The sequence below is a fragment of the Bos mutus genome, chromosome 19 (genome assembly GCF_027580195.1).
Source record: "Bos mutus isolate GX-2022 chromosome 19, NWIPB_WYAK_1.1, whole genome shotgun sequence".
Lineage (NCBI taxonomy): Eukaryota > Metazoa > Chordata > Mammalia > Artiodactyla > Bovidae > Bos > Bos mutus.
Window position 1 is genome coordinate 52615721 of NC_091635.1, and position 12520 is coordinate 52628240.

The window sequence follows — 12520 nt, forward strand, 5'->3', positions numbered from 1 at the left end:
TTTTCTCCATGTTTCACAGGATTCAGCACTTCTCTCACTGTGGACTTTTTTCCATTAACCTATTTTGCATTTGATTAACTTGCTTTGGGCAGCCTTTCATGAGTCAATTTTTTGACTGTTTGGAGTATGCAGTTACACCCTCTCCTCTAGTGGAAAATTCCAGTGACCTTAAAGGTATTCATTCCACTTGCGTTCAGAACTGTCTTGAGCACTGATAGTTTGTCTTTTCCTCATATTCATCATATGGTGAGTTATGAGTGTACGCCAAGTACTAGGCTATTTCACCTGTTCCTTTGTGAGCATCCAAGTTGATAAACTCTTAAGTCCATTATGGCCTTTATTAGGATTTTCCAGATACTGTTTGTGGTTCTCAGTGGGACAATACCTGTAGGAAAAGCCATAATCTGTAAGATAAACCCTATCTGGATTTCTGTAACCCGGAAGTAGATTCACTGCTTTTGTATCACTGTGAGCATATTCATCTTCATGTATATTTTCCAGTATATCCAACATTTGGATACCTAGCTGCAAGACAGTTGCCTTTTTTAAAGTACCATTTTAGTCTGAGATCTTCTATGAGTCCACTTCCCCTGGAGGAGGGCATGGCTACCCATTCCAGTACTCTTGCCTGGAGAATCCCATGGACAGAGGAGCCTGGGGGGCTACAGTCCATAGGGTTGTAAAGAGTTGGACACGACTGAGTGACTAAGCACAGAGCACAGTCTTTCCATTACCATAAATCTGTAACTTCTTCCCTTGAATTCCATAATACCAGATCTGTAAAAAGAGGAATTCCTTTTAAATAAGGATGTAGTTTGGTTCTATCCACCTTTTGATAGTATTTTGGGGGGAGCTCTTGAAAAAATTTAAATTCTTATAATAGCCATTTTCTTGATATTCTGCTTTTATTATGTATATCCTGTATCTGGTTTACTTGTGCATACACGCTCAGTCGCTTCAATTGTGTCTGACTCTTTGAGACCCTATGGACCATAGCCTGCCAGGCTTCTCTGTCCATGGGATTCTCCAGGCAAGAATACTGGAGTGGGTTGCCATGCCCTCCTCCAGGGGCTTTTCCCAACCCAGGGATCAAACTGATGTCTCCTGTGTCTCCTGCATTGCAGGTGGATTCTTTACACACTGAGCCACCTGGGAAGCCCAATTTCTTTGTGGGGAAAGTGAAATATAGCAAACCAAATTCTCCAGAGCCAGTCATTTTACTCAGTACCCATTGTTCTCCTTCTATGTCATACAGAACCTTGCCTTTTGAAAGTGGAACAGGCATTTGTATCTCCCATTTCTTCTTGGTGGCATCACTTCAACCACGGAAGCAGGCACCAGGGCAGAGCATGGTGTCTCACTCCGGTGCAGCTCCTCCCTGAGTCTGGGGCACAGGCAGGCAGCAGGGACCGGAAGTGAGAGAAGGACCCGGGACTCAGGAGTGAGAGAGGGCCAAGCAGTCCCTTGGGCCCCCAGCTCCAGGGGCCTGGCAAGTTTGAGGACCAGAATTTTATATTCTTGAGACCTATGTGACTAGCTCAAAGTTTCTCAATCTATTGAGATACCTGATACGTAAAAACGTGTTTTTTTTGGTTTGGGGAATTCCCTGGTGGTCCAGTGATTAGGATTTGGTGCTTTCAATGCCACTGCCTGGGTTCAATCCCTGGTCAGGGAACTGAGATCCTGCAAGACCCACAGCGTGGCAACAACAACAAAAAAATTTAAATTTTGACTTTATGTCTCTAATCAATTCTGAATATAAAGATCCAGAAACTGTGATCCTAAACATCCAATAACTGTCATGACCCTTCAGAGTCAACAGTGGAATGCTGGATACCGTGGGCTCTGTCTCAGAGAGGGAGAGAGAGAACCAGCATGCGAAAGGGAGAGAAAGATGACTGTGTTTCTCTCTTATCCAAAGCGATCATCCAAGGACTTCCCTGGTGATTAAGAATCCATCTGCCAGTGGAGGGGACATGAGTTTGAGCCCTGCCTCAGGAAGGTCCCACATGCTGTGGAGCAGCTGAGCCCAGGCACCACAACTATTGAAGACTGCGCTCCCCAACAAGAGAAGCCACCACAGTGAGAAGCCCACGCACTGCAAGGAGAGCGTAGCTACAACTCGCTGCAACTAGAGAAAGCCCACAGGTGGCAGCGAAGACCCAGGGCCACCAGAAATAAATATGAATAAATAAATGGTCATCCAAGGTGGAAAGTCTTTCTTCAAATGAAGAAAGGACTGGAGTCAAGCTGATCAGGATAGCTGAGAGGAGGGGCTTGTGAGAAAGGAGTACCATGTATTGTGTGACATTCATCTACCAGGCAGTGGTTTCCGGATGAAGAAGCCAAGTCTCAGGCGAGTCAAGTAACTTGTCCAAGGTACACAAATAGCCATTTGTGATTGAAACCAATGACTGACTCCTACAAGCCTACGTGCACTCCTGGGCCAAGAATGTGTGAGAATTTATGATTTGAGCAACCTGGATTTTCACCCCACGGCCAACCAAACCACCCCCAAAACCTGTAGAAAGCTGGGATTCTATTTTGTGACTTATATTCAGTGCAGCTCCAAACCAAATTGGGACAGTTTTGCACCTTGCATCTTATTAAAATTGGGGCTAACACAGTGGGATTGATTTGAGGAGCCCTGCCTTCGTAGGATATTCAAACTGGTTCCTTCTCTCTGGATGAGTCTCTGAGAGTTCCTAGAACCTGGGGAGAGTAAGGGAGGATCTAGAGCCTTCATTCTACACCAGGAAATCCTGGATTTGCTACGAACTTGGTCAAAGCTTTGGTGGTGTCAACACGAAAGACAATCCACAGTTGCCGTTACTGCTTGAGAGTCTGAAGAACTGTGTCTGTATGCCAGAATATTTAATAGGAGGCTCCTTCCTTTATGACATCACCAGGCAGGTAGCTAAGGGGACTAGTAGAGACACCTGGAGAACAACAGCCGCTTTTGTGGGAGTGCAAGAACAGCAGCTTTTAAAACTGAGGATAAATATTCAGGCTTTCTTAGGACCCTGAATACAAACCAGCTGGTAAAATATGGGCTCTACCCAAAGAGGCACAACGTATCATGTGGTCAAGACAAATAAAACTGGGTCCAGGGTAGCAGTTTCAACACAGAAAGGGGCTGAGGTTACTAGCATGACCCCTCAACGGGGACAGGGGTACCTTATCTCCTCGAGCCAGCGGAGTGGTCCAGCCTCCACGATCCCAATAGGCCATCGAAGATCAGAAGCTGGGCACGCCACTGCTCTCCATTTATCATCAGACTACCTTCGCTCTAGCTCCCCTCAGTCAGGGCCAGGCCCCTCTGGAGCACCCAACCCTCGAACCGAGACCCGATCCAGAACTGATACATCCCGCCAGGCCTCTCCTTCTCGAAAGCTGACTCAGGGCGAGTCGATGCTCTACACGGGTCAGATGCAGCAGAATGTCAGTCCGTCCAGAGAGGAAGCAACTAGAAGAGGGGTTGAGATCAGGCCAGGACGCGACATCAGTAATCGTTTCTCGTTAATTCCAGAGGCCAAATCCTCTCGCCGGTTGAGTTTTGTCGACCAGAAGGATGACTTCACACTCTTAGAAGACGAGCCACCCTCCAAGGTCCAATACCCACAAGGGGTCAGAGTTCCCCGGAGGCCTTTGATTTGCCCAAAGGATGAAGCAGTCCAAACTGAGCCCATTCGAAAGAATGTGACTGCTGGGGATATCAGATCACCAAGGAGACCCCCTAGCCCAGAACGTGGCGGCAACCGCACCTATCCAGACTCTCGGTCAACCCAGAGAAGAATTCCTGGGCCAGAATCTGACACGGGCCGTCAGAACTCAATTTATGCAGAACCTAAGGCCTTGCGTAGAAGTGTGAACTTGGAATCATCCCTCACACTCTCTGTCCTTAAAGATTTGAACAGTGGACACAAGGCTTCGATGCACCCTGAGCCTGAGCCTGGCCACAGGCCCTCTGTGTACAACGAAATCAAGTTCTCCCCAAAGGTTTTAACACCATCAGAAGTGGAGCCCAGCACGAAGCCCTCAGCGCGCGGAGAGAGTGAGGGTGGCCGTAGGGTCACCATCTCCCCCGGGGCACAGTCAGCTTCCCGCAGGACGTCTCGAGCAGCATCTGAGAGTCCCCGCAAATCTTCTGTCTTGGCCACTCCAGAGCCCGAATACAAGCAATATATCGCAAAACCCTCAGACAGTATCTATGAGTTCCCACGACCCACACTCAGGCCTCCGGAGCCCTCTTCTAGAAAGCACTCTGTCCGCGTAGAGCTGGAACTGACCCCTCGGCCCTTGCCCCCTCGGTGCTTACCGAGATACGGGCCAGACTCCACGTGGTGGGCCTTACTCAGCCCTGACGGTGAAATGCCCAACAGTCGGCCAACAACACCTGATATCGAGCCCAAGTCCCCTCCTCCCCCAGACCCTTCACTGCCATTTTTTGAAATGGAAACCAGCCCTTTCTGTGAGGATCTGATGTTCCAGAGAGAGAAGGCAAGTCCATCTCCACTATCATCACCAAAGGAGTCTCCGAGCCCATCACCATTGAGGGAAGTGCCGCAGGCCCCCAAGCACACCTCCAGACACCCCACTCAAAGGTTTAGTGTTTTCTTCATGGGTATGTGTGGAAGCGGACTGCCCAGGCGCAGCCCCGATTTAGTGAGGTGGGACGCCGGGGTGGGAGAAAGGTCCCCCTCCTCATTCTGGGCCTCAGAGCTGCCCTCCCACCAGTGCCAAAGCTAGACCCATCCTTGAGCCCACTGCTCCCTTCCTTCCCCACCAGCTTCTCTGAGCTCCAAGCTAATGACGCCGATGACGATGCTTGGGCCGGCGTCAGGCATTGACTCTTCCAGGCAACGCTGCTTAACCTTTCAATGGAAGGTAGTAGAGAGTGGTCTGCAGGGTGGGAAGCTACTTCCCAGGGGTGGAGACGAAGAACTGAGCTGGGTGAGGGCTGGTAAAGAGAACAGAGGTCCTCAGGTAAATATTCTGGCAACCAAGTGGAGAAGGTAGGGCGTAAATGAGCTGGGACTTAGGCTTCTGAGAGGGGGCACGAGGGAGGGGGGGAGAAGGGGGGGCAGCAGGACGGGAACGCGGCATTTGGTCTTAGGTCGGAGGAGCCTCTTGGGGAGAGCGCCAAGGGCTGAGGGCAGCTTTGGGTGGAGAAAAGTAGAGCTAGGAAGGGAGCCGTGAAGTAGTGAGGGGCGGGGGGCGCATCCCACAGAGAGAAAAAAAAAGCAACAATCTCTGTTACTTTCAGATGTCTCTGAGGAAATGTACAATCGTGTCTTCTGGTGGCTAAAAGGTCTGTGCTTTCCCTCCCGTGGGTCCTCTTTGGGGGGCTGGGGGGCAGGAGGACAGGTGGGAGGGTGGCCTCTGAATCCCAAAGCTTGGCCTGTCAGCACGGTGCCTGCCGGGGCTCTGACCCCAGGGGCAGAGGAGCTCCTCACCTTGCCTAAAATCCTACCATTAGAGTCATTCCTTTGGGATTTGGAATCTCTTTTCATTTTCAAGAGTCTCCTTTTGATGGGAAGTAGTCACGTTGGGAATGGAGAATGATGTAAGCCCATGGCCTTTCAGACAAGCTGGTCTTAACCTATCGTGTGATTAAAAAGCAAATGTCAAAAGCCCCACTAACACAAACTGCCTGATCACGGTCTTACTCAGGACTAACTCCAAACTAATGCAGCTTGAGGGGTCTCCTTGTGTGTCTCTCTGCTTCCTCAGAACCCTCCTCAAGACCCCTACCCCAGGACCGGGGAAGTACTTACTGGCTGTGGGCAAAGCAGGATCTCCAGGGATGTCTAGGTGAAAGCCTTTAAGAACATCAGTGGGTCTTCAGCCAACTGGAGAACCCCCAGGAGCTGAGCCCACCCCCTATTCACTTTGTGCTCTTGACCTCTCTGGTGGGAGGGAAGGCCGGGGTCAATCTTAATACCGAGTATCTTAGTGCCGAGGAATTCCTGCTTCAAGTGTTGTGGACAACAGACTCTAGCCTGTGAGCGTGAGGGAGGCCAGGGCTCTGGATGAAGACATTTCTAGAGAGGGGAGAGCCCTGGGATGCAGTCCCAGTCCCCCCCAGCAGCTCTGCCCCTCAGAGGGAGCAAAGCTCCACAAAGGAGAGGTTTTTAGAATAAGGACTCGAGCTATATTACTGCGTGTGACCCCTGGTCTCTCTATTTTCTGACTGTGACCTTGGGTAAGTCATTTTACCTTTCCAGGCATTAGTTCCCCCATCTATTATTGGCTTCCTTTGAAGGTTCTTGCAAGGACTCGCTAAGCTATTACATGTAAAGCACAGTGCTCACTGTGCCTGGAAACACATGCTAGCTGTTTTTATTTGGGCCATTTTGGATTAGGAAGGAATTTGGGCCAGGTTATGCCCAAGTCCACTGGACGTCTTTAGTAAAATTCTCTTTTTCCCCTCCTGTTGGCACTCTCTGAATTCCATTTGCTGCCCCCTGGGAATGCCTGGCTTCTACTCTCTCCATTATGACAGATGAGGAGGTAAGAACGCCCCCGGGAAGTTACTTCCAGTCTTCCTGTGCTCCCCCTGATCCAAGTCCCCCTCTCACCCTTTCATGGAAGCAGATATGAAAGCAGACAGACAGAGGTGCTCCCTGTGGTTGGGCAGGTTGTTCTTTGCATGTGGGTACCTGGCAGAGAGGCAGGGGCTGAAGTGTTCCGCTTGCCAACCTGGGCACCTATGGGGTGGCGTCTCCAGAGAGACATTCACACGAAGGCACCAGAGCTCGCTGCAACACTGGAGAGAAAGAGTAGAGACCTTTTGGCAAACGACAAATCCTTCCAGGTTCTCTGTGGGAAGACTGTCTGGGGAGCCATAGGTTGGATCCATCCCCACTGGCTGTCCCCTCTCTGGCCTAGGGCTCTCCACAAAGGGGCTGCTTTTCTGGGTTACGCACTATTTGAGTCCTTAACTTGGAAAGGGACAAGGTGAACTCTGCTCTCGGCAGCCCCGTGTCCTGAATTTGGCAAAGAGTGTCCTGATTTCACAGCGTGTTGTTCCTCTAAGTACTTTCATTCTTCTTGACCCATGTCTGATAAGACAGTCCAAGCTCTCTTGCCTTTATTCTTTCTCTTGCCTTATCTCTCCCTTATCCAAAGCCCAGCATGGCCTGTAATGGGTCCCATTCGTGGACTAGCCCAGGATGGACCGTTGACTGCAGATAGAAAACAAATGAGATGTATGTGTATATAAAATTGGGAGGCAGAACAGCCTGAACTCTGATAACGGCACAGCTGCAGGGGAGGTGCCAGGAATGGGGTTGCCACCCCCTCTGCCATGCTGCTTATCTCGCCCTCTACCCTGAGCTCAGCTCTGGGTGGGAGCAGCTTCTTTTAGATTATCTCCATGCAAGACAGTACTCCTTCTCTCTCTCCTGCCTTTATCCCTCCCTTCCTTCCATCAGCAATTTTTATTAGAAGCTTAGCACTCTGCTAGGCACTGTTGGGGAAACCTTCGAAGCCGCACAACACGCACGTTCTTTGGCTTACTGTCTGGATGGGGAGATGAGACATGGACAGGAAATATTTCAACAACAATACAAAATCACCTGTGCTCAAAGGTCCAAAGAAATGCAACAGACTGAAGAAGTGCTCTTGGGAGGTCTTAGGTGAGAGGGAGTCAGCAGGGAATTCGGTGGGGGAGGTGGTCAGGTTACTACTCTTTCACATAGCCAGGGCTCAGAGAGCTTAGCAGCCAGCCTCTTGATCCCCCCTTGATGCAAATCTACCTCCGGGAAGGGGTTATATTTCCCCTTATTCTGGATAGGATGCTTCTGACAGAGTCCCTCCCTGTTGGTCTTCACCCTCACCCTCTTCTTTGTGCATCTTGTTTTAGTTTAGGAAGTCAAAAGCCTTGGCAGCACGACGGCTCCTTCCCAAAATAGCTCTTATCCTGTCTCCATAATTGCAGCTCTCCAGCCCTGCTCAGCAGCAGAGCTGTCCCCAGAAGCCGGCAAGAGAAGGCTTTCCGGCCGGCAACAGGGCCTGCCAGTCTTCTCCGGACTCGAAGTGGGCGACACGGAGGTGGGCCTGGTACTCTCCTTGCAGGACACGCACAGGCGAGGCCGGCCTCAGGCTGTCCCCCAGCAGCGTGGTCCCGGGATGGAGACTCTGGGGAGCTGGTGTCCTCTGGCCCCTCTCCTCCAGAAGCCAGGCGGACTGTGGAGTCTGTTCCAGATTCCACTCCCTGCAGGAAGTCTCTGGTGGCCCCACCACGGCGCCGGGCTCGTGGACGGCAGCCTGTTGTTGAGCTTCATGAACCCTCCAGGGTCTGTAGCTGGGGACAGAGCGTGATTCTGCCTATCTGTCTCTCCATGTCAGTCTCCTCCCAGGCGGTCCCTCAAAGTTTTTATCTGAGGAGCAGGACCGACAGATGCTTCTCATCCTTGGGCTGGGACTTTAGGGATGGAGTCTTCTGGAGGAGGTTATGCTGGACTAAGAGAAACATTCCTGAGGGTTTGTTTTTTTTTGTATCAGCACTAGCAGCAGCCTAACAGGAAGGTCCTGAGGGTGCCTCTGGGGTCAGCGGGGGCTGTCTTCTCACACAGCCCTGGGGGAATTCCCTGGAATAAAGCAGTTCTTGTTGGGAGAGGCTGCCCTGGTCCCAAGAGCCTGTGTCCTTGAGGCAGCTAACTGACTTGCCCTTGGATGTGCCTTCTCGGGCTGTCAGGGGACAAGGGGGTTTACTCCCTGCCACATCCATCAGTCAGGCAAGGAATCAACTCTGGAAAACAGGCCAGGAACCAGAGGAGGCTGTTTCAGGGTTCCCTACGGTAGACTTCAGTACCTTTAGGGAGCCGTGTCATTTGGCCTTGGGGATGGGATGGCCAGCTTCCCATCGGCTCCGGAGCCACAAGGAAGCTTTGCTCAGGTAGAGCAGCACAGGAGGCTCTGTGTTCCTGGGGATGTTAGCAGAATCCTCGGATATGGGCCCTCTGGAAGGAACCCCAGAACCATCTTTTTGCTCGCCTCATTTTCTCTTGCTAAGTACAGAGGCTCAGAGTTGAGAGGAAAGGGGGTTGTTGAGAGGATGGAGCAAAGCTGCTGAAAATGGGGCAGGACACCTTGGGAGGCTTTTTATGGCAGCCTGACCCTCCCCACCCCGCTGCTTTTCCTGTCAGATGTTACCCTGTTCATTGCAGCTACCACGGGCAGCCAAATTGAGAGCAGGGTGGGAGGCTGGTGACCTCCGGCCCAGACTCGCTATTCTGGGGACAGGCTAGGTTGACCAACTCCCAGGGTTTGCCCTGGATGTTCCTGACTTTCTCACTGAAAGTGCTGCTTCCTGGGAGGTCCCTGAGTGCTGGCCGAACCTGGACAGTGGGTCGCCCTAGGACAGGTGGTGTGGCACCTCAGTGAGCGCCTCTGGCAGCACAGGGCAGGGGGATGGTGCTCTACCTCCCGTGGGAGACGCAGGCAGATCACTTCCTCTGTCTACAAAGTGAGGGCAGGAAGATGCTCTGCCTTCTTCCCCAGCTTGATGGCAAAGTCCTTTTATTCTTATAGTTCCGCCCAGAATGAGCACACATAGGGAAGAATCTGCCACATCCGTTTTGGACTTGCTAGTGCCTTTCCAGAAGCTACTTGGTTCCCTGCCTGGAACCCATCTCCAACATCACACATTTCTGTTGGAGTGTTTTGGTGGTATTTGAAATGGTGGATTTTTCAAGGAAGATGAGAGGCAGTGGACCCCAGCCGACTAGGGAGCTTCGCTTCAGATGCCCACTTGGATGCAGAAGCAAGTCAGTAATGCAGAAGCCATCTGACAGCTGTTCAGCCAGAGGAAGGCTGCCCAGAGCAGCAGAAATGACCATGCCCCTTCCCCGCCTCTGCTCAGCTGCCTTTGGCCCAGCTGCTGTTGGTGGGGGGAGAAGCAGGAGACAGCTGCCCCTTGGGGGCTGAGGGCAGCCTGGAGGAGGGGACAGGATGGAGGCAGTTCCTGAGGGGTGCGCTGACTCCTACCCTGAGTGGGGGCGCTGGGCCAGCCAAAGCCCTTTCCTTGGCACACCTACCGCTGGCAAAATCATCTCGCTCCTGGGATCTCAGCAGTGGCTGTTTTGGGGAACTCAGTTCAGTAAGTCTGAAACCAAGACCTGTTCTCTAGAGATAGAGCGTTGGCTAACTGGAGAAGCTGCCTCCACAGTTGGTGGCAGTGTGGTCATTCCAGTGTCACTTGAAGGCTTTTCTCCCATCCCTCTACACCCATTACACAAGCATGTGCCTAATTCTTTGGAGGGAAGGCATTTGAAATAGTCACAGTTGACAGTTGCTGGTGTGGTGTTGATAATTTTGGTGTTAGCTGAGAGTAGGCACCATTCATTTCAGTGATGCTCCCAACACTACATGCGTTGTCTGAGTAACTCTTCATAGCAAACCTATGAGGTAGACTTTTTCCTCCCTGTTTCAGAGATGAGGACACCAAGGCTCAGAGCTTGCTCAGTCTCTGGGGAGCATCTTGCCTCAAGGGTTATGTGATATATAAACCCTTTTTCTGTAGTTACATATTCCTGGAAGATAACTGGTGATATTTCAGCAGCACCTTTAGATATCAAGAACTGTGAGAGCAAAGGTTGTAGTAGGGGTAAGATCTGTGTCTCTGCGTTTGAACCGAGAGGCTGGGAGGTGGGTGTGAGCTGGGAAACTGCCAGATTAAAGGGCAGGCTATGGGTCAGCAAAGCCCAGAGCCTTGGGGCTTGTCTGTCCTCCAAAATCAGAGTGGAAACTAATCAGTGGATACTCTCAGTCCATCCATATTGATCAGACATCTCTTGGGGGCAGAGGCCTGGTCACCTAGACAGACATCACATGGCATATATGCTGAGTGGAAATGAGTAGAGGTTAAAATAGAAAATATTCTCCTGTCCTTGAGGGGCTTGTGGTTGACCTGGAGAGAAAAGCATACAGATGGGTCACTTGAAAGGAAGTGAATATCAAAGGACAAAGTCCAGGGCAATGAGTCAGCAAAGCTTCTAGCACGGAGGCACTTGGAGGGGAACGACCAGGAGGAGGCAGATTTTGGCTCAGTAATGAAGACGTTGGTAATTCACCACCCAAAGATTGAACGGCAGTTGTTAAGAGTCAGTGAGGGTTTGACCAGGGAAGATATTTAAGCAGAGGCTGGAAGGTCAAGGGAGGAGGGCCTTGGAGGGTGTCAGACACACAGTGGGTAGCAGTATTAGGAGGCGTGTAGGTCTCTTCACCCCTGAGCCTCCTGTGCCCTGCCCTGCTGCACAGAGAATGTTGGAAGGGCTCTCTGGCTGGCTACTGTCCCTTGCTGCAGCCATTCAGCAGGTGCCAGGAAACACCATGTTCTCTGACCTTGCCGCCTACATCTCACGCCTGTCCCAGGATCATGGAACACTGGGGAACAATGAGAGAAGGAGTGGGGCTTAGGGTATTTTGGTTTCTTGCCTCTCTATTCAGACCTTGATGTACAGACTGGCTAAGGTTTCCTTGAAAGATACAACCCAGAGATAGATAGACCTTCGGCTCCGCCAGGGCTCACTGACTTAAATTATCACTGACTCAGCACCTCTGGGGCACAGGTACTATTAGCTCTTGCACCGCTTAAAGGAAACTGCTACCTAGAGACTAAAGTGGCCTTTGCCAGTCAGGCAGATCTGAAATCCTGATTTCTGGTGGTAATTACTCTTTAATCTTGGCTTTGAATCTGGGCCCTGCCTTGGCCCAAGTACAGCATCCCTGTTTGACATCTCTGGGCTGTGCACCCTTCACCCAGGGTTGGGCAGCAAAGATCCAGTGGAGGCGGGGCCAGGAGGTTTCCATACAGACCATGTTGGCCCGGCCTAAGTGGAAGGAGCCCAGGACAGCAGGCTGGGGCTGTTTTTGCAGATACAAGTTTCCCAGAAGAGTTACCCCCGTGCGAGACAAGTGTCTAATCTCCAGACACTTGGTTTGAATACCTCACTCCAGCAGTATCCAAGAAATGTTACTCTAGTCAAGGACGTCAATGCCTGGTGGGATATTGGATTTCTTTTTCTCTTTTCCTGCCTGCATGGCTTGCGGGATCTCAGTTCCCCAACAGGGGTTGAACCCAGGCCCCAGCAGTGAAAGCGTGGAATCCGAACCACTAGGCCGCCAGGGAACTCCCGGGATGTTGAATTTCAAGAGGGAGAGAGAGCCAGAGCCCCAGGAGCTGAGGGTACTGAGGCAAGGTTGGCCAGGCTACCTGCTGGCTGGAGGTGGTACTGAGCACTCAGTGGTCAGTGACTCGTATGAGGGCTGCTGTATCTCAGCCCTGCTTCCAAGTGTCCAACTCCACCTGTCCCGACAGAACATGAGAGTTGGTGTTGAGGGTAGAACAGTCCTCTCTTTCAGAAACACAGGGAAGGGAAGGGAATTGCAGACATTGAGATAATTTTGGCAATTATCTCAGGGACTTATTCACAGGCCAAGTTCTCACCGAGACTCCTGAATTTCAGCAGGGTGAGCGTGTGGGGTTGTGTAGGTAGAGTGACCCAAAGTCTGT

At 51.4% G+C, this 12520-nt stretch overlaps 1 protein-coding gene and 1 pseudogene across 1 annotated transcript; one reads left to right on the plus strand and one right to left on the minus strand.

Moving 5' to 3' along the window:
• Positions 1-271: 271 nt before the first annotated feature.
• On the minus strand, positions 272-1298 carry LOC102269008 (serine/threonine-protein kinase VRK2 pseudogene; annotated as a pseudogene).
• A 1750-nt stretch (positions 1299-3048) lies between these two features.
• LOC102268724 (uncharacterized) lies at positions 3049-8325 on the plus strand. The gene is made up of 3 exons (XM_070357343.1): positions 3049-4624; positions 5267-5329; positions 7943-8325. Exons 1-3 carry the CDS (start codon positions 3049-3051, stop codon positions 8323-8325), a joined length of 2022 nt encoding a protein of 673 aa, XP_070213444.1.
• Positions 8326-12520: the final 4195 nt, after the last annotated feature.

Bases quoted from the DNA above. Each gene is read 5' to 3' on its own strand.
- LOC102268724 (XM_070357343.1), top strand. From the start codon at position 3,049: ATGGGCTCTACCCAAAGAGGCACAACGTATCATGTGGTCAAGACAAAT. The intron at 4,625-5,266 runs GTATGTGTGGAA...TGTTACTTTCAG, and splicing joins GTTTAGTGTTTTCTTCATGG to ATGTCTCTGAGGAAATGTAC. The intron at 5,330-7,942 runs GTGGGTCCTCTT...CCATAATTGCAG, and splicing joins AGGTCTGTGCTTTCCCTCCC to CTCTCCAGCCCTGCTCAGCA.